This window comes from Epinephelus moara, chromosome 7 (assembly GCF_006386435.1).
Source record: "Epinephelus moara isolate mb chromosome 7, YSFRI_EMoa_1.0, whole genome shotgun sequence".
Taxonomy (NCBI): Eukaryota; Metazoa; Chordata; class Actinopteri; order Perciformes; family Serranidae; genus Epinephelus; species Epinephelus moara.
The window spans coordinates 10988677-11009419 of record NC_065512.1 but is presented as its reverse complement, the minus strand read 5'-3'; the positions used below and the strand labels follow the sequence as shown (position 1 = coordinate 11009419).

The 20743-nt window shown below is 40.3% G+C and overlaps 1 protein-coding gene across 2 annotated transcripts; it reads right to left on the bottom strand.

Moving 5' to 3' along the window:
* Positions 1-5825: 5825 nt before the first annotated feature.
* On the bottom strand, positions 5826-14053 carry tent5c (terminal nucleotidyltransferase 5C). Of its 2 annotated transcripts, none has more exons than XM_050048106.1 (2): positions 13914-14053; positions 5826-13033 (listed from the first exon to the last, which is right to left on the bottom strand). In XM_050048106.1, the coding sequence occupies exons 1-2, from the start codon at positions 13933-13935 to the stop codon at positions 11859-11861; spliced, it is 1197 nt and encodes a 398-aa protein (XP_049904063.1). In that variant the 5' UTR covers positions 13936-14053; the 3' UTR covers positions 5826-11858. The 2 variants fall into 2 exon arrangements, with proteins under 2 accessions (XP_049904063.1, XP_049904064.1); XM_050048107.1 differs by having other exon boundaries at positions 13909-14048.
* Positions 14054-20743: the final 6690 nt, after the last annotated feature.

The following is a 20743-nucleotide window of genomic DNA, read 5'->3' as shown; positions in this document are numbered from 1 at the left end:
ACCAAACCGACCCACCCACCCAACCCACCCCACCCCACCCCACCCCACCCCCGTATCGTATCAAGCTAACGTTAGCTAACTACCGTCTAACCAGATAATATTAGCTAATTGACAAGCACTTACTGGGCAGAATGGCTCATGCCGCATGTCTAGCACTGTGCTGTTCGTCTTTTGCCGTCATGATGGTAATTCCGAAAGCCGAAGACGATGACTCTCGGTACCCCTTTTGCTGACATGTTGATGCCTATCTGATATAAGAGGGCGTGTTTCTCCAATAAACACGTAAGGTAGGTAGAGAGGGCATGACTGATTGACAGGGTAGTGATCTAATCATGACAACGCCATTCTCAGCCTGCGCTCCTACTGGGTAATCAACATTATTTTTTAAATTAATTTATTAATTTTATATTCTAACCGAAAACATGATGTGCATAACACTCAAGTCATTCAAGTCATCGTGTTTCAAGTCAAGTCAAGTCCCGAGTCAAGTCTCAAGTCTTTTATTTTTTGTCAAGTCAAGTCACAAGTCATCAAAACAGCGACTCGAGTCCAAGTCACAATGACTCGAGTCCCCATCTCTGCTGATTTGTAGCATGAAACTGCTTTATTCTGGGTTTTTACTGGTTTGAATCACCTGATCCGTTTGTTTTGGGGAGGAAGAGATCTCTGTTGAAAATTCGACTTCTGGTAAAAACCTCCTGAACCATGAACACTAAAGGAATTCTAACCAGGAGAAGTTTCACATTGCAACCAGCTCTGCAATCTAGACATCATTAAATCCCCATAAAACTTACACACTGGAGCTTTTGGTGCAACATCAAGACTAAGGTACCATGTAAATCAATAAAGAATTCAAATAAACCAAAAAATTTACAAAAGAAATTCTCGAAAAGCCAAGGAGCCTTAACAGGAAACATTCAGTCGCCATAAGACTTTGACCTTGAGGTGGGAACAGTCAACAGGTTCCTACCTGAGTATCTCACGTTGCGAACTGGTTGGTGTGGGGACAGGAGTTCAGATATATATTCTGGGGTCAGGTCATGACAGGCTTTAGCAGTAATAAGTAAAATATTAATATCAGTTCCTAAAATGAATGGGCAGCCAGTGTAAGGTCATTAAGATTGGAGTAATGCCATCTCTTTTTTGATTTTCATTAGGAGCCTTGCTGCTGTATTTTTGCATCATTTTGACTCCATCCATCCATCCAGACGTCCCTCTCCCCAGTGACGCTTTCCAGCTCCTCCTGGGGGAGATGTCCGAGCCCTTTACCCTATCTCTAAGGCTGAGCCCAGCCACCCCACAGAGGAAACTCATTTCGGCCACTTGTATCTGCGACCTCATTCTTTCGGTCACTACCCAGAGCTCATGACCATAGGTGAGGGTTGGGACGTAGATGGACCAGTAAATTGAAAGCTTCACCTTCCGACTCAGCTCCCTCTTCACCACGACAGACCCAAATTTTGAGTCTATTAATTGTTTTCTGATTGAGGTCTGTTAAAAGACATTTACAATTGTCCAACTGTGAGGAAATCAAAGCATCAATAATAGTTTGTGTCATTTAAAATCAGCTTTGATTGAATCTTAGCAAAGCAGTTATTGACTGCATTTCACAATGAAGAGGGAACTCTAGAGGATGGAAGATAATGCTATTTCTAATTTTTGCATTACTCATATGAAACCACAAACCATAGAGGAGAGAGGAGGAGGAGGAGGAGGAGGAAGAAATGGAGGAGGAGGTGGCATAAAAAAAAAAAAAATTAAAGGTTAATATGGTCTATAAAGAAGCATCATCTCGTAGACGGAGGCGAATGGAAAAGGAGCTTGCTAAGGTCACACTGCCGTGTCACCTAAGTCAACACAGTGAGTCACTCCTTACAGATAAGTCAATACGTTTTATGAATGGCAGCCAGTGACTCAGGGCCGGAGGAGAGGACGGGGGTGCTGTCTAAGGAGAAAATGACATGGCAGATAACCAGCATCGTTGGTCTGCATCGGAGGATGGATGAGCAGACGATGAGTCAGGGAAAACACACACTTTGATCCACGTACTCTTATTTGACAGGAAGCAGAAGGAAGAATCAATAAAGAGCAAGAACACAAAAACACACACAAGCTGCAACTAAAACTCTGCAGCGACTCTGCATCAGTGTGTGTGGAGATGTAAATGTCCATAGGCTGATATGCTTTGAAGTACTCCTGTTCACAGCAGCGATGGCCAGGCTTTTATTATCCAATAAAAACTCTGGCAGAGGGAGAGAGGGTTTTCCACTGAACTCAGATCAGCAAGAACAGGATTTAAATTTCTGAATGCTGAGCCGACTGATCTCCCCACTAACCGCTGCCCCAGTGATGGAGACGGAAAACATCTCTGGTTAGAGTCATCATCGGGATGCCCACAAGACTCAAGGAAAGACGTCAGGAAGCTAAAACTGCACAGGAGGGTAAAACTAGAGCTATCAGGAAAATATTAATACCACTTTGTCTGAGTGCATTTTAAAGATTAAATATTCATTTTAACTACGGTGAAGCAATTAGGTTAATGTTTCTGTGTATGTATTAAAACATGATGATAGAATACCATCAAGCAAGGCCTGAGGGATTAATAATAATAATAATAATGATAATAATAATAAACTTTAGATATGTAAAGCACCTTGCTGTTTTGTTAATATTTTATTGATATGACTTTTATTTACTTTTTTTATTGACTTTTTTTTACATAAACAATGTCACTTTTGGTCAACAAATCAAATGACTCCTGTATAAATATTTATTTTTATGAAATAACTAAAAATAATCAAATCCAACTATTATTATCATTAAACTTTAAAATAAACAATGTCACTTTTGGTAAACAAATCAAATGACTCCTATATAAATGTATATTTATTTATATGAATATATATATTTATTTTTTTGATGATTTCCAATTATTATTATTAGTATTAGTATTATTTTAATAAACTTTAAAATTAACAATGTCACTTTTGGTCAACAAATCAAATGACTGTTGTATAAATATTTATTTGATTTAATCAAATCCAATTATTATTATTATCATAATTATCATTATTTTATTTTTTTTTTTAAACTTTAAAATAAACATTGTCACTTTTGGTAAACAAATCAAATGACNCACACACACACACACACACACACACACACACACACACACACATATATATATATATATATATATATAGTTTAAAATCACTAAAATAATGATTTCCAACTATTATTATTAGTATTAGTATTATTTTAATAAACTTTAAATTAACAATGTCACTTTTGGTCAACAAATCAAATGATGCCTAAAAATTAATAAAATAATTAAAAAAATAATAAAATAATTAATATATATATTCTCTTCATTTTTTTTTCCTTTACCTGTTGGAAATCGTTGTCTGACGATAAGGTAAAGTGGTGAAAACATTTTTAAATATAACATACTCTTAAACTGATATTGATTATTTTAGGTGTCTAAAATACATTTTGCTGCTGACCCCTTCCACAGCAGTACATTACTTAGCATCTGTCGGACTCCAGCCTGCTTCTCCAAACTTGTGGTGAGCCAGCTGACATTGACTGACAACAGAAGACGTCACAGTAAGAAGCACAAAACGATAAAAGCACATTACTCAAAGTAATATTAGATCTTATGGTTGTTATTTCTGAGGAGATAAAAATTAACTGGACAAGCTTTGTGAAGTGTCACTTCACCCACAACCAAATGTCACACTCATCACCACTTCCTGAGAAACAGTGCCCATTAACACTGTACTGCACAGTGTTGTCTGTTCTCTGAACTGTTCTCACTGCACTGTTATGCTGCTATCAACACCTTTTATTGCTCATATTCAAATGGACAAACTCTGCTCTGAGGACAGACACCTCCAAGGGCCCCTGTCCCACAACATATGTTGTTGTAGAAGTAATCCTGCAAGCTGTGGTGCCATATTCTTCATTATATTGCTGCTGTTCTGTTCTCTAGTTGGTTTTATTGAGTCTTCATTGCATTATTTTGCTGCTGATTTATTGCTGCGCCACTGTTTGGTACGTGTTTTACGTTGTGATGTAGTCCTACGTGCTCTGCTCCTCGCTGCTGTTGTAAGTTATTTCCAGTTGGCCGTATACATGAAAAGTATCGCCAAACCCCAATGTCACCTCTAAGGCCTGAAGCCCTGAGCCCTCAGGGACTACTACAAAGCAGAATTTGGCAAGGTAAAAAGTTAAAAGTATAAAGTATACTTTAAGTATAAAGGTACGTAGTATAGATATATAGTCCCATGCAGAGGTAGGTTTTATGTAGGAATACAGTTATTAGAGACGAAATTTAATCTACATTTTGCTAACAGGTTAAGTGCAAGTATAAAGTATAAAGACTATTATGTTCAGTGGTAGGTTTAAAGATCTCTAACATCAGAAATGTGGACGTTGACACAGAAAAGCTGTCATTTTGACAAAAAGAAGATGAATAAATTCAATTAAAATATTTGTGGCGATTAAGACCTCACAAATTCTAATTTAAGACTTTCTAAGGACCTGCAAACATCCTGCTATTTTATTGGTCTAGCAGTTGAAATGGATGGTGTGTTAAGGTTTATACAGAAAATTTTAAGACAAAAATCTCTTGAAATCCTTGTTCAACAGGGTGTCTACAGGTATAAAACACTTTATTAAAATGCCTTTTAAAGTCTTCCTAAGATCAATTTAAACCAAATTAATGACAGATTTTTGGACAAATCATCTTTATCTCATTGGAGCACTGCACGTAACGCATAAAGGTGTGTATTTCAAATGTAGCCCTGTGCAGAGGAAGGTTTTATGTCAGAATACAGTTATTAGAGAGTTAAGTTACATTTTGCGCACAGTTAAGTGCAAATTTTAAGTAAAAAGACAGTATTACGTTCAGTGGTAGTTTTAAAGATTTGTAACGTCAGAAATGTGGACTTTCATGCAGAGGAGCTCGACTCATTTTGACAAAAAGTTGAATAATTGAAATTAAAATGTTTGTGTCAATTAAGACCTCATATATTTAAATTTAAGAGTTTTTCTTGGCTTTTAAGGCCTGGTATTTAAGACTTTCTAAGGACCTGCAGACACCCTGCTATTTTAGTGGTCGGGCAGTTACATCTTGGGAGGTGTGTTCAAGTTTATATAAAAACTTCTTAAACACAAATCCCTTGAAATGCTAGTTTGAGCTAAATGTTTAACAGGGTGTCTACAGGTATCAAACACTTAGATTTAATGACTTTTAAAAGGTCTTAAGATCATTTTAAACCAAATTGATGACAGATTTCTGGACAAATCATCTTTATCTTATTCAAGCACTGCATGTTAAGTATAAAGGTGCGTATTTTAAATGTAGTCCTCTGCAGGGGAAGGTTTTATATAAGAATACAGTTATCAGAGTGAGTTAAGGTACCTTTTGCCAACAGTTAAGTTAAAGTAAAAAGACAGTATTAGAATCAGTGGACGGTTTAAAGACTTGGTACATCAGAGTTGTGGACATTAATGCATGAGAACTCATTAAAGCAAAAAGAAGTCAAACAAATGAAATTAAAATGTTTGTGGCAATTAAGACCTCATATCTAAATTCAAGACTTTTTCATGGCTTTTAAGGTCTAATATTTAAGACTTTAAGGACCTGCAGGCACCCTGCTATTGTAGTGGTCTGGCAGTTACATGTTGGTGTGTTTGAGTTCAAACAGAAAATACAGTATTACCTGCCAGACAAATCCCTTGAAATGCTAGTTTGGGATTAAATCTGTACACAGACACAACCTGACATGAAATTTCCATCAACAGAAACAACTGAAGCCATATTGCGTTTAATACTCTTTATTCATTATTTCCTCTTCAAACACATTTTCCTGATGTACATGTACATTTCCATTCAAAAAAGAAAAAACTCAAGTGAGGTAAAAGTCCTGAAAAATGAAATAGTATAATGGTTGTACCATCAAACTCATCGTCACAATCACGAAGCTGACAAAAAAGCTATTTTGCATTAACTATTTCAAAAAAATATACAAGTGCGACAAATTTCATATTTCCCCCCCACTTTTTAATTATTCTTTTTTTTTTTTTATTTAAACAGCAACAGGCATCCCTTCATACACACATGCAAACAAGCACACACACCACCACGCATTAACGTAAACACAAATCTGCTGCAAAAAAATTCACGACTCTTCGTGTAGAAACTGTCGGAGAGCCTCCGTCACATTCCTATGGTGTAAGACTTGTACTGTAGACAAGCGTAACCACTACATATCTAATCCACGGCTTCCTCTGCACCCCCTCCAGTAAAGAATACATCTACAGGTGTCATAAATAAAAAAACACGCTGCACTAATAAACAAAAGCCCAAACGAGTGGGACGACCAAAGGCAAGGAGAGTGAGAGAAGCGACGTGATCGATGTGTAGTTTACAGCAGACAAAAAAAAAGTGGGGGCCAGAAAATTAAGGCAAAATACACTTCATCCTATTTTCTCTCTCCACGTCGTCCTTCACAAAAACTTCATACATCGACACACACACACATCAACCCTGACACGGTGATTTAGCATGAGCCCTGCTACGCCCCACTCTCATCCAGTGGGGGAAGGTAAAGCTTTCATTAACAGGCGTTTTTTCAGTCGTGAGACAAACGTCACAAGAACCGTGAACACATGACGGCAGGGTGGACACAAAACAAGCAGAGGATTTACATTCCAGACTGCGTTACCTATCTACTCTCTAGAAAATGCATGTTTGTTTGTTGCATTTTCTTTGGCCTCGCTCGAAACTATTTTTATCGAGCGATGTCAACAAAAAGCCCGAGAAGGGACAAGTCCTCACCGGCTCAGCAGACTTCAACTTGCAACCGTGAGCAGCATCACCGGGCTGCTGGTTTTGAAATAATAACCCAATTAATCATCACTCAGCAAGGATAAACAAACTGGGGAATGACTGAGACTAAATAAATATTCTGTCCCCTGCTTTCAACCAAGGCAACGATCATTTTAGGGCTAACAGTGTGGTGGTAAATCCAGCTGTTAGCACTAAACTAATGCTGTGTTTACACTACGAGCGACAAAGCAACAGGCTACAAGTATTTTTCAATGGAAGTTGGTGACATGAAGCTAAAAACTGACACCTGAGACTTGGCGCAGAGGACGGGCATGATGTGCTACAGATCAAAGTTAAGCTAGCTTCTACTTTTTTCAGCGCTCCAACGACACAGTGAAGCGTCAACCAATCTAATGTTTGGTTTCTAGTTGTAGTACTGTCTTATTTAGCTTGCATGACGCGAGTTTGCCAAGTAGGACATGCCCCTGGATCAACGTCCCACATCGCCTTCCAGGGTCATCTGTGTGCTGCTCCAGTGCTTCTTCAGAGCTAAGCTAATTTTCCAAATTGAAGTTAGTACAATTGAACAAAATCCTCAGTAACACTGAACAAAAGCCATGAAAGCTACTGCAAGGTTAGCGAGTTATCTTGCTAACTAGGTAGGCTATGCTAACAGGTAGCTTGCCAATAAGTTAAAATACTGTTTATTAACATTAAGGGCCTATTAGCGAGCTTACTTGTTAGCATAGCCAACCTAGTTAGCAAGCTAACCCTGCAGTAGCTTACATGTTTTTTTTTTTAGTGTTGCTGAGATTTTTGTTCCCTTGAACCAACTTCAGTTTGGAAAAACTAGCTTAGCTCTGATGAAGCACCAACGGATTTTGAAAGGAACTCAGGAGCAGCACTCTGATGATGTCAGAGGGCTGTGATTGGTTAACTGAAGTGTTGGTCCAGGAAGGAACGCAATGTGGGATGTTGATCCATGAGCATGTCCTACTTGGCAGAATCATGTCATGCTAATTAGCTTAGTTAGCTGACGCCATGCTAGCTTTCTGTGTGTTAGGATGCACACATGGATGCACACATGGATGCAATGGGGCAACGAAATGTAATGTTGGAAGGAATAGTCAGTTTGGAGAAGCTGACATAAAAACTACACAATCTACTGCTTTGGAGGCGTCAGCAACAAAATGTATATTAGCCACGACTATTTAAGTGTCGACTATGTTTAGAATATTTTCAATACCTTACTCTGATGTTAGAAAGCGATTTACAATTGAAAAATGAGGCCGTTATTGTGCTCTCTTCAAAGCCAGACTCCATTAAGAAAAACAGTAATTTAATGTCGCTGAACGCAGCAGGTGCTAGTCAACTGCTGCCTCGAACAGTTTGTTTATTAATGTGTGACTTTGCCGTTTAAAAGGTTAGTTCATTACACTAAAGCCACACAACAAATAAAAAACTAATCAAAACAAAACAGATCGAAGCAGTGGTAGACAAGCATCTCTGTGTTCAGAGAGTTAAAATTACTGTTTTTCTCAATGGAGTCTGGTGGATTTCATGAAAGTGTATAACAGGAACTGAGGTTAACGCCTTTCCTGTTGATAGAGATACAAACACTGTAAATATAGCAAACACTTTGACTGACATTGCTTCTTTAGGTGGCTAACATACATTCTGTTGCTGCCCCCACCCACATCAGTGCATTGCTTAGCTTCCAAGTCAAACTCTTGTCTGATTCTCCAAACTGGGAGTGTGCTGACCAATGTGTACTGTATCCAACACTGACTGTGGATAAGCACTCCATGCAACCCTGCTTAAAAAGATCAGCACAATGCCTTTAAAATGAGTAGTTTTTTTTTTTTTAGATGATGTTCATGTTTGTGGCAAGTAGCCGAAACACCAAAGCCCATGACGACATGACTACACTGCTGCATTTGTCACTCGCAGTGTGAACAGAGTGTAAGAGGGGACTACCCACTGAGTGATGATGAGGTTTCAGAGCACAGATAAAACCCAGCACTGCTGTCAGGCTGTAGCAAGCTGACGTCTGCTGACTACCTCCACCTTCAGGCATGATCTACTCCAATAAGACCCTGCAGTTTGGGGCAAGAACAGGAGAGTCACAATTAATACAGAGACAAGAAAAGACACAAAATGAAGGTGAGTATAAAGGAGGGGACGTCTCTATGTCAAGGGCAGATGAAACCAATTTATCCTCCCAAAATAAAAAAACTAAGGGACAAAACAGAGCCCTCAAAAACACATTATGTCCCTGAGAACCAGCTCAACTCCCTCCAGCAATTGACCATGTTAGCTTATTTACATTCCTCTCAGGTGGCTGGGTTTGGAGTAAAAAAAAAAAAGGCCTCTTTAAAGTGCTTCTGTTAGAATGGGGTCTCTGCTGGTCGACCTCCAGCTACTGTGCCAAAGTATAGCTCGTCAGTGCACTTCAGGTATTGCTTTGGTTTGAACGGGGACAAAACTGTCAGCAAAACAAATTCAGCGGCTTCAGATCACATGGAGCTACGATGCTAGGCAGTCCAATAAGTTAAGGGTAAATATATAACGTCTGTTTAGAAAAATCAGAAAAGTTGGATTTCAAAAAAGGCATTCAGGCACGACTGAGGTCAACATGGCTGCCAGTGACAAGGCCCAACGTTTTGGAAAAGACAAAGAGGGGAGTAAAACGAAAAAGGCTGAGAACACTGTGACAGGAATGACTAGACACATGAGACTGAAACTAAAAAACAAAAACTGAAGGGGAAAAAAAACACGGCAAAAGAAAAATAAAATAACAAATACACAAATTCAAACCAAAATTACTTTGCTCCCCAACCAGAAATGTATGATTTCCCCCATAAACTACGATGGCAGCCTTGTTTCAAGGAGCTGAAAAAATGCTTTCTCTCCTGATCACCATTTAAAAACTCTTTAAAAAGCTAAATCACTCTCCAAAGAGTCAAAAGGCACTTGAATGCTTCAGTTGCTGGTTGTAACTTTGGTCCAGAGCGAGACAGTGTGTGGCACCTCACTTGTTGTTAAAAAAAAAAAAAAGACAGCGGCAGTTCCCATACCAAAGTTCAGCAGCTAATCCAGCAGAGCATGCCCTGACCCCGGGGTGTGACCTGTAGAGAGGCCGAGCTGACTGTCCCCTAACAATTTTTGTAGCCAGTCAGGAGCTGTGATAAGAGACGGTCCTGGTTATCTGGTATGAACACAGCAGCAGCAGCAAGGGAGTGAGCAAGAATTAACTTCTGATGGACTGGGGGGGCAGAAACACAGCAGGTGTCCCTTACACATGAAGTTTAAGAGCAACTTTTGTCGTGTCAAACCTGGATGCTACGGAGAGATGACAGGTTAAAGTCACAGCCTTGGCCATGTGATAGTTATGCCACGCTGCAAGTGTTCAAAATTTACAGCTAATAATAGGCTTGGCTTGAAATAGTAATTTATAGGTTTGGGAGAGCAACCCCGTCACATTTAGAAGGGGGGGGGGGGTTGCTCGTGGCTCAAGTCAGTTGTAGCTTCCAGGATGCATCAAACTTGTCCAAAAGGGGAGTGGCATCCAACTGGCAGACACGTTGGCGTTTCTCTTAACATACCAGTCGCACTCCCTGGTGTCTGTGCTCCCATGACCACAAAAGGGGTTCAAACACTGCGTGGTTCCAGCATGCACCGGATAGAAGAGAACAGGAAGTGACTCAGCTCCCCACACATGTAAGGTGGCAGGGCTGCTGCTGCCGCTCGCACACCCATGCCCAGTTCTCCGCACTGAAGATACCTCCTCCAGGAAAAAAGAAAAAGAGGATAATTATAGATGGCCTGTGTAGTTTTAGAGCCAGTTGCGGTGTTGCGTCAGAGGAGGATCCCATTTCAGGGCTGCTGTCGAGCCTGCAATGGTTGTGAGGGACGACCCTGCGGGTCCACCATGTGCTGCTCCTTTTAAGGGAAGGGACAGCCAGTCAGCCTGTCACTCCAGGACTCCCAGCCAGCTCTCGCTCCAGGCAACGAGGCCATGCTCTCAGCAGCCGGGCCCATGTCCACTCTCTCTCTCATCAGTCAGCGTCCCACAATAGCCAGCGGATTGTGACATGTGGAGATCACTGGTGAGGGTTTGGAAGTGACTTAAAACACAGAGGAGCATAAACTCCTCAGACACACAGGAGCCCGTCTATCTGAGGCCCCGACTGTCTCGCTGCAGATTTCTGCTCAGAGCCGGTCTCGACTGAAAAGTACAGGGCTGAGTAAACTGCATAAAGGGGGGAGGAGGGGAGCTCGTCCTACACTGAGATTCACAGTGGAAAATAAAAATACGCACATTTTTCTCTTGCATTGTTTACAAATCACAGGCACTGCCGGCATACTGGGAGACCACAAACGTCTGTGAGAGTTATTTACACGTCAAAATGAACTAAAACAAATTGACCCCTCTTGCTTCCCCTCCATTTCTGATGTGAACAAAGTTATTAGTGTACCACCTTTCTTTTCTCCTCAGTGAACAAAACTTTAACACTGGTGCTTTTTTTTGAGCCGTCACCTAGTATATTACCCCTGCCCCAATAATACTATTTTTCAATATTTTACATTTTTTTTCTGCCTTTTTACTTTTTTCTTAATCACAGGAGAAACCCAAATTTAAGGCTATACCATTTTTTTCCTCCCTTTTGTCAAAAAATATAAATTATTGGGGGGTAAACCAGCAGGTTAAGGCACAAAACAACTCTGATAAACAGGGAAACAACCAAACACGATGAGAAAAAAAGTCTGAACACTTAAAAATTTCACTTTCTATTCAATGACTTCGACAACTCTGTAGATAAGGAATGAGAAAGGATTCCAAAAACAAAAGCAAAACACATGTCCACTTAAATATAATTGTGCCTTGAGAGGAACATTAGCATTTATTGCCTCAATAATTACTTTTTGGGGAGTTTTTTATTTTAATTTTATTCCTTCCGTCATCTCAAAAGCAGCAGCAGCGTTACCCTCTTGTACATCCTCCCACTTGTTGACTTCTTTGTCAGTTACACGGCAGCCACGTCGGAATGTTCTGGTTGGCCACATAGTAGTTGCTGAAGTTGTGGTCTCGGACATAAGGCGCCGGCTGATAGTAGCAGGTGACGCAGGACGCATCGGGGATTGCGTTCTGCTCCGCCAGCACTCGGAAGGCCATCAGCGAGATGAGGTGGAGGGTCTGCCGCCGCTCGTGGCCCATGAGGCACACTGTGCTCTCGTTGACCACTCGCCGCAGGATCATGAGGTAGTCGTACTTGCTCTTCTCCTCACCGATGAAGTGGCTCTGGAGGTAGGCCTCCACCTTGCGCTGCTGCTCACCAATGTCCGGGAAGTCAATGAAGAAGCGGGAACACATGTACCGCTCCAGGCCCTTGAACTCCTCCTCGCTGGCAGGCCGAAAGTCCCGCACCAGCAGGTTGCAGTATTTGAGCAGGCCGCCACCTCGGATCTCCTCTGGCCGCTTGGTGGCGATGAGCTTGTTCCGCAGGTGGCTCAGTGCCATGCTGAAGTCCCCGTACACGCTCTCCCCGCTCACGGTGGGGTGAAAGGCCTGTGACATGGGCGTCTGTGCCAGCTCATAGTAGGAGAGCATGGAGTCCAGCACAATCTGAAAGGAGTCCACACTGAACTCAAACTGCCGGCGTATTGAGTCCACAAACTTCAGCTCCACGTTGCGGCCGTTGTTGTTGGAGAGTGAGATGAGGCTCCAGCGGTCCTGCTCTGTGTTGACCTTCACCAGCTTCTGGACGTACGCCTCTTTGAGCGTCATGGGTGTAATTTTCTCCTTGTTCACACCCTCGGGCAGAAAGTCCAGCAGGGTACCCAGCACCACATCCTTAATGAGCCTGAACTCCGCCTCGTGCGGCAGGTCCACCCTGAAGATGACGTCCAGATCCTTATAGCTCCAGCCGATATCCTGCACCAGCACGTGGCTGGCTGTGGAGCCGTTGAGCCGTGTGTCCTTTACTCTGATGCCGCTCAGCTCCAGGCGGGAGCGCACCCGGGCCACAATGTCTTTCAGCCGCACCTCTAAGGTGGGGAAGTTCCCCCGTCCGTGGACAGGCACAACCTCCGTGAGGACTTCATTCAGCCGGCTCACCTGCTCCCAGGTCAGGACGCTGACGGAGCAGCTCTTTGATTCTTCCATGTTATCCATCTTCCCAAAAAAGTTTAGAGTGACTGAGAGGGCAGGAGAGGTAACAGATGTTAGTTATGGCTGACACAAAACAAGGAAAAACTACAACATTTTAAACCCAATTCATTTTACAACAACACAAAGCAGATATATCTCAATAAATATCCAATACATTATCAATACAATCATAAATAAATGTAATAATGTAAAGGTAAAAGCCTGTCAGCTTCACAATATCTCATCAAACAGTAGCAGCACCATGACCCATTCAGCACGAGACAACCTGCTCGCTCTCCGTCTCTCACACACACACACACACAGAGTAAAGGACAGAGCGCGTGAGGCTTCTAGAAACAGCTCACTGCGCGAGCCTGGGTTTTATTCCAGAACCAGAGAGACAAACACCAAGCCAGCTTAAAGTACACTAAAGCCTGTGTTTCCCAAAATAAAACCGAGCATCCGCCGTTAAATGTGGCGGCACGAGTTACCGTTACACACGTTTCGTCTAAACATCACCAGCAATTATTTCTTCCAGCTGATCAATTTACCCGTGACGACTGCAACATATGAGTTTAACGCTAAAATAAACCGCTAACTTTACTCGGTGCTAACTGCTAACATTAAACAAGTTAGCTTAAAACTAACTTGTGTTGCCTTTACGCTACTTTACGTTACATTTAACTCAATATTAACCCATATGGCAACACATCCCTTCATAAACACAGCAAACGCACGAACCACGCGTTTGGAGTGAACGAGAAAAAAATAATCATTTCAAACTAAAACATCCCAACATGTTTTTGAATCATCGTCACAAACTTTAATTTAGCGAGCCTAGCTTAACGTTAGCGGAGTTTAAACAAAATAACACGGTGTTAGACAGAGCTAAACGGGAGGATGAAAGCAGTAAGTTACGTACATTACCAAAAGCGTGCTGTAAAAGCATTCAAAGGTCAGAAAAAGAAGATGTTAACTTGGAAGTCGTGCAGACGCCTCCACATAATCCACAGCCTGGAGACAAACACATGTAACGCTGTCGCTGAAAACTCAGTATTTGAACCACACTGCTCGCGCAAGACACGCCTGTTTTATAAAGCCGAAGCACGACCCGCTGAGGCGGATGCACAGCCGTGGCACGACACAGTCCCCCCTGCCTCTGTAACGTGACTTTAACGATTTAAAAATACAATATTAACATTTAATCATAAAATAAAATAATAATAAAACAAAAACTTTGTATATTTACCCCAAAAGTTCAGCTTTAATCCTCGGCGGATCACACAGGAGTAGAGTCCTCGACTTTGAATGTATCAATGCGCCGAGCGAAGCATCTGATTGGTCGACGAGGTTTTTGCGTTGCCAAGTAACCAGGACGGTCTCCAGGCAGGGGACGTTCTCCGGCCGCAGCTGTGACACGGCTCAGTTTGAAAGCAGCACTTACCTGAGCTTGGTTTAAATCATGACAGATAATCTGTTGACCAACACTTATTATTATGAGCAAATAATATATGTACAAAGCTACATTCATAAAAACACCAACCATCTTTACAGCTTTTTATAAACATTTTTTGTTGTGCTGCAAATCCTTAAAATGTATGAACTCTAAATATGTTAATTAACTGCTAGAAACTGCTAAAAAAATAATATTTATTCTCAAATGAAACCCAACGGACTCTCTTTAGTATTATTTATGTTTTATTTTTTATAATTTTATCTATTTATTTACTGGTCAGTATTTTATTTTTCCTTTATTTATTTTGGCTAAAACCCCCTTTTTTTCTTTCTTCTTCTACTCAGTTTTATTCCCATGTACTTTGATAATATGGCTGACTTGTCTTGTTGTTGTTCATGTAAATTGGTCAAGATAAGATAAGATAAGATAAGCAGGAGCATTTGCAACACTACAGCAGCAAAGGGATAGTGCAAACAGGAAGCATCAGCAGAAAAAAATAAAGTTGCAAAGCAATATATAAGTATGTAAAACAAGTGAACTGTACAAAAACAAAGAGCAGTATAATAAGCAAACAGTATAAACACACAAAGCAATATAATAATATATAATATAATTTGATAAAGTTTTGAAAAAAAGTTATTTGGTAACATTAGGGCTTATTTGAATTTCTACTGATTTAAATGCAATTTTAAGGTGTTAATTAAATACTTCTCATATTTCTGTTGCCCAAAATTAAAGATTTGTTAAAGAAAAAGTTGGCAAAAATCCCACACAGATCTTAAGTGAACCAAATGACAAAAAAATTACAAAATGTCAACACCAATAACCAATTATGAGGTTAGGGACTGTTCTTCATTTATCAGAGGAGCGAGGTGTGACTTCATTTTATTTATTTTTTATTCCTATTTTATTTTAACTCTCAGCAAGGCCACAAGTATTTTTCTTTGAGCCTCCCTGAGTGACTTGGGGAAATTGCATGACCCTCCCTCCACCATAAATTAGTTGTAAGAGTTTAAAAACTTACCCGTTGATGTTTAAAAGTCAAACACTGAAGACAAAATCCTGGAGTTGAAGACAGGCTCAGTTTTCCCACTGTTGTCATGCATGCCGGTTAGTTTGTGCAAACGGTTTATTATTGGCAAAATTTTCAACGGGACATGTAGAATGAAGTGATTTTGGTGAAATATCAGTATTTTAAACTCAGATTTGGTTATGTTTTTTTTGTGACAGAAGCTTTTGTTCCAAATAATATGTTCATGGACGGTTGGAAATTTGAAAATCACATGATTTTTTCCTGTTTTTAATATAAGACAGGATAATACTTTAGTCATCCCACAGCAGGGACATTTGCAACAGTACAGCAGCAGAGGGACAGAGTGCAAACAAAGGCATCAGTAGAATAAAAACACAAAGCAATATAAAAGTACATATTAGTAAAAAGAAAAACGCAGGTCAGTAGCAAACAGTATAAAAACACAACATAAAAGCCCCTGGGAGATGATTGTGTGCAGTGAAAATAAAAGCAAGATATAATACATAGACAGGCTATTTAGAGTATTGCACATATCATGTGTAGATGTTTCACAGTTTTACAGTTTCTGGCTGTGATGAAGGTGTAATTTTGCAGTTTTTCTTAAAAAGAAAACATGCCATCCAAACCAGCCAGCTTTGGCAGATGTATTTTCTTTAAAAACTGGCAGCAAAATAAATACAAAATCCCTTTAAAATAGTGGGCTTTAAAACTAACTTGCGTTGCCTTTACAGTACTTAACGTTAAATTTGATTCAATATGAATCCATATGGCCGTAAAATAAATACAAAAGTTGGATGCCCCTCCCTTTAGCCAAAATAAAAACACAAGTCCCTCCCAGGTGCTTAAAAAAATATTGATATTGATGTTAATCTTAAACACATGAAGAACAAGGTATACTAGATTAATTATTTAAAATCAACACAGAGAGGCGTTTCTAATATTTAGTCTAAACACACTGATGTCAAATGAGGACAAACACCTCTCAGTATCATACAGCACAGCTCATAATATTCTCTATTCTAATTCTTAAATTAAAATCATCTTTCAGTATTCACACAATCTTCATTTATCTGGAATAACCTCTGACTAACAGCACATCCAAGAGGTTAAATGAAACTTAGAAAACCTACGCTCTTGATAGAAAATAGGTCCAATAAAAGCAATCAGAGTGGTCTCAGTGTGGTACTGTGTTGTACACCGCTCTGTGCAAACCAGGGCAAAGGTCACCAGACAATATTTTGCACCAGGACTATCAAAGCCACACTCATTATATATCTGAACCTCCTGTTTAAATAGTCCTCAAACAGCAGTGTGCTTAACGACAATCAGCTGTTGAGTGTCTAATGCAGAGTGCTTTGCATAGTGTTCAGGCTGTAAAACTGCTGTAGTATGTTTTGGAAATGGAAGAACAGGCTGTAGTTTAATAGCAGAGGAAGCAGGAGACTCTGCTGATGGTCCTGACAGGCCTTTACTACACAGGAAACATAGCAGGCAGATTTGCTCTGGGTGAATGCCACCAACACAGCAGGGGATCCCTCCCCTAGATTTCTATGGAAGTCTAGACTAGAACACATAAAAACATTCCTCTGTAAATCTCTCTTTCTGTTGCACACACACATTTAGTGGAGAACCCCTCTGTGACACTGTGGAAGTGTGTTTCTTTTTCCTTCCTAAACCAGAGGGGTTATTTTGGTGAATGATGCAAGGAAACCATGTAAAGTATGCGACAGTGATGATTCTCTGGAAAGTAAAACAGGTCACAGAATGCCCCTGCATCAGTCAGAGTGTTGACCTATACTGAAATAAAACATTTGTTGCATTGAACAGCTTAAAGTTAATATGCAGTACAAAACAAAGCAGGTTATAGAAGAAGTAAAGCACAATCAGTGGAGCAGAAAGTGACACGTGACTGGGAAATTCACAAACAGACAATGCGTTTGTTCTCACAGGTCAAGAGGGGGCTTTACTTCTAAACACCACCACATCTGGTTTATACAGTGCTCAGAAACATTAAGGGAACACTTAAATCACACATCAGATCCCGATGAATGAATTATTCAAGTTGAAATTCTTTATTGATGTACATTGTGTAGTTTGTCGAGAACAAAATGACATAACAATGGTCAGTGGAAACCAAAATCATAAACCCACTGAGGACAGGATTCAAAATCACACCAAAAACTAAAGTTAAACATTGAAATCACAGACTGATCAAACTTGTGTAAATTTTATCTTGGCAACTCATAATGTGACTCAGTAGTGTGTATGGTCCCCACATGTCTGTATGCACTCACGTTAATGTCTGGGCATGCTCCTGATGAGTCAGCGGATGATGTCCTGGAGAGCCCGGTCTCACTCCAAAGTTGTCCAAATCCAGCGCTTGGGCAGTGACTTGCGGTGTTAGAAACCAATGAGAAAGGCGTCTTTAATGTTGGCATGATGCGCGGCCGGTTGGTCAGGGGGAAATGCGGTGGAACAAGGAAGGAAGTTAAGGTGACGATAGTCCAACTGGGGTGGGCAGGTGGTGGTGGATGGGTCCAACAAACACTGACTTTCACCCGAGAGAGCGGTGTTTGTGTCCCCTAAGATTCTAAAGCCAAACCCTGTTCTTTTTTCCTAAACCTAACCACGTGTTTTTGTTTTTGAAGGGAAAAAAAACATCAATTGTTGGTGTTGTACCAATGTGGTGCTTTTATTTTGAAAGAGACTGTATGTAAACATTAAATTATGAAAGAGGACAATGCATGTAACAGACGGAAGTTGACACGGTGTCCCAGAATGTCAGCAACCTATGGGGTGCCGTTTGTAAAGTGTCTCACGCTGAAAATAACATCAACATTTTGCCACATTTAGCTTCAAACACTGTTTAAAAAAGCGTTGTGAATTTTTTAACGTCACCTTTTACCACATTTACAGCAATATTTGTTAACTTAGAAATATATTAAATAGTTAAATCTAAATATTAAATGTGGCACCTAAATGTTAAATGTTAAATCTAAATCTAAATCTAAATGCTAAATCTAAATCTAAATCTAAATGTTAAATCTAAATATTAAATCTAAACCTAAATGTTAAATCTAAATGCTAAATCTAAATCTTAATATTAAATCTAAATCTGAATGTTAAATCTAAATGCTAAATCTAAATGTTATATGTTAAATCTAAATGTTAAAACCAACTTATCGGGGGAAATGAACACTTGAACATACATTAGCGTGATAATAACTACCTAAAATAACAAAAAACATGTTTGGAGAAATTTTATTTGACATGTACTTTGAGTTGTTAGTGTCCCTTCGGAGGGAATCGCCTTGTTGTTTACAAATACTTCCGGGTAGAAAACCAGCAGAGTTTAGCTACATATATGAATATCTCACATTTTTCATGTCACTATATCACCGTTTAGACTAATCTGATGTTTGTAACGTCTATAAACACAATGATTGAACAAACATTACTATTTCTGTGTGCATGTTTTGTAATTAATAACATGGTTATCGTAGATTAGCGGGGCTAACCGTTAGCTGTTAGCCCCATTAGCGGTGTCTGTAACGACTCATTAACTCTAAACGGTCCGTGAAAAAAATATTTTTTCCAGCGGCTATCTTAGTTACAACATGATTGAGCTAGCAAAGCAGTTTTGTGTTGCTATGTGTGGTATTTATTTAGTTTTGGGAAGTCACGATGTCTAAAAAGCATCAGTGGCTGCAGCTGACAGGGACAGCTAACACTAGCAGCAATGCTAACATCAGGACGTCATCTGTTAAAAGCCTCCCGTTGTCGGATACGACATGAAACTACTCCAGTTAGCTCAATCATGTTGTAACTAAGACATCCGCTGAAAAAAATATTTTTTTTTAATTTAGCATTTAGATTTAACATTTAGCATTTAGATTTAACATTTAGATTTAATATTTAGATTTAACATTTAGATTTAATATTTAGATTTAACTATTTAATATATTTCTAAGTTAACAAATATTGCTGTAAATGTGGTAAAAGGTGACGTTAAAAAATTCACAACACTTTTTTAAACATTGTTTGAAGCTAAATGTGGCAAAATTTTGATGTTATTTTCAGCGTGAGCCACTTTACAAACTGCACCCCATAACAACCAACACATACCTAGGGTACCTTGCACGTCGTATGTGGACATGGAAAGTCTATGACCAAACGTCAGTATGTGAAGAGATTGGAGTGATTATGTGTTGGTCCTGGGGGATCTCCTCCCAGGGTATTGGTAAGCTCCTGGACAGTCTGGCGAGACTTGGCGGCATCGGATGCACCAATACATAACGTCCCATAGGTGCTCAGTTGGATTTAGATCAGGGGAACGAGAGGGCCAGTCAATGGCATCAATGCTTTCGTCATCTAGGAACTGCCTACACACTCTGAACACATGAGGCCGGGCGTTGTTCTGCACCAGGAGGAACCCGGGGCCAACTGCACCAGGCCCTCATGCCACTCTCATGGAGTCTGTTTCTGACAGTTTGGTCAGAAACATGCACACCAGTAGCCTGCTGGAGGTCATTTTTTAGGGCTCTGGCAGTTTTCCTCCTCACTTAAAGGAGCAGATACCGGTCCTGCTGCTGGGTTGATGCCCTTCTACAGCCCTGTCCAGCTCTCCTCGTGTAACGGCCGTTCTCCTGGTATCTCATCCATGCTCTTGAGACTGTGCTGGGAAACACAGCAAACCTTCACGTATGGATGTGCCATCCTGGAGGAGCTGGACTATCAGTGCAACCTGATTGGGCTGCAGGTACGGCCTCATGCTACCAGTAGTGACGAGGACACTAGCAGAACACACACCTAGAGAAGAATCAGTCAGGAAGGATGAGGAGAGAGCAGCTGTCTGTGGACACCACATGTAAAACCATTCCCTTTTTGGGAGTTGTCTTGCTTTTGCCTCTCCATTGCACCTGTTGTCACTTTGATTTGCACCAAAGCAGCTGAAACTGATTCACAATCACTTGTGCTTCATAAATGTACTGATGATGTCCCTGAAGTTTAACTCCCTTGGTGTTAGACTGTGGCCATAAAGTGTTCCCTTCATTTTTTAAGCAGTGTAGATAAAATCCTGTGTCACAGTATGTATTTTTTTCTGGCACATATTTTACAAACTTTAAAACTTTTCTCACTCCCTGTCTCTCACTTGTTGTACGAACACTCACTTTTTATCCACAGCCATACTCTGTACATGAAGACAAAACAAAATATTGTTTGGATTTTGCTTCAATAAGGGCAGCAGGACTTTGGGCCACCTAGTCT

What these genes read in the sequence shown, in the direction of transcription:
- tent5c (XM_050048106.1), bottom strand. Translation starts at nt 13,935, where the DNA reads ATGCTTTTACAGCACGCTTTTG. An exon ending in GCTTTTACAGCACGCTTTTG is followed by an intron (nt 13,034 to 13,913) that starts GTAATGTACGTA and finishes CTGCCCTCTCAG; the next exon opens with TCACTCTAAACTTTTTTGGG.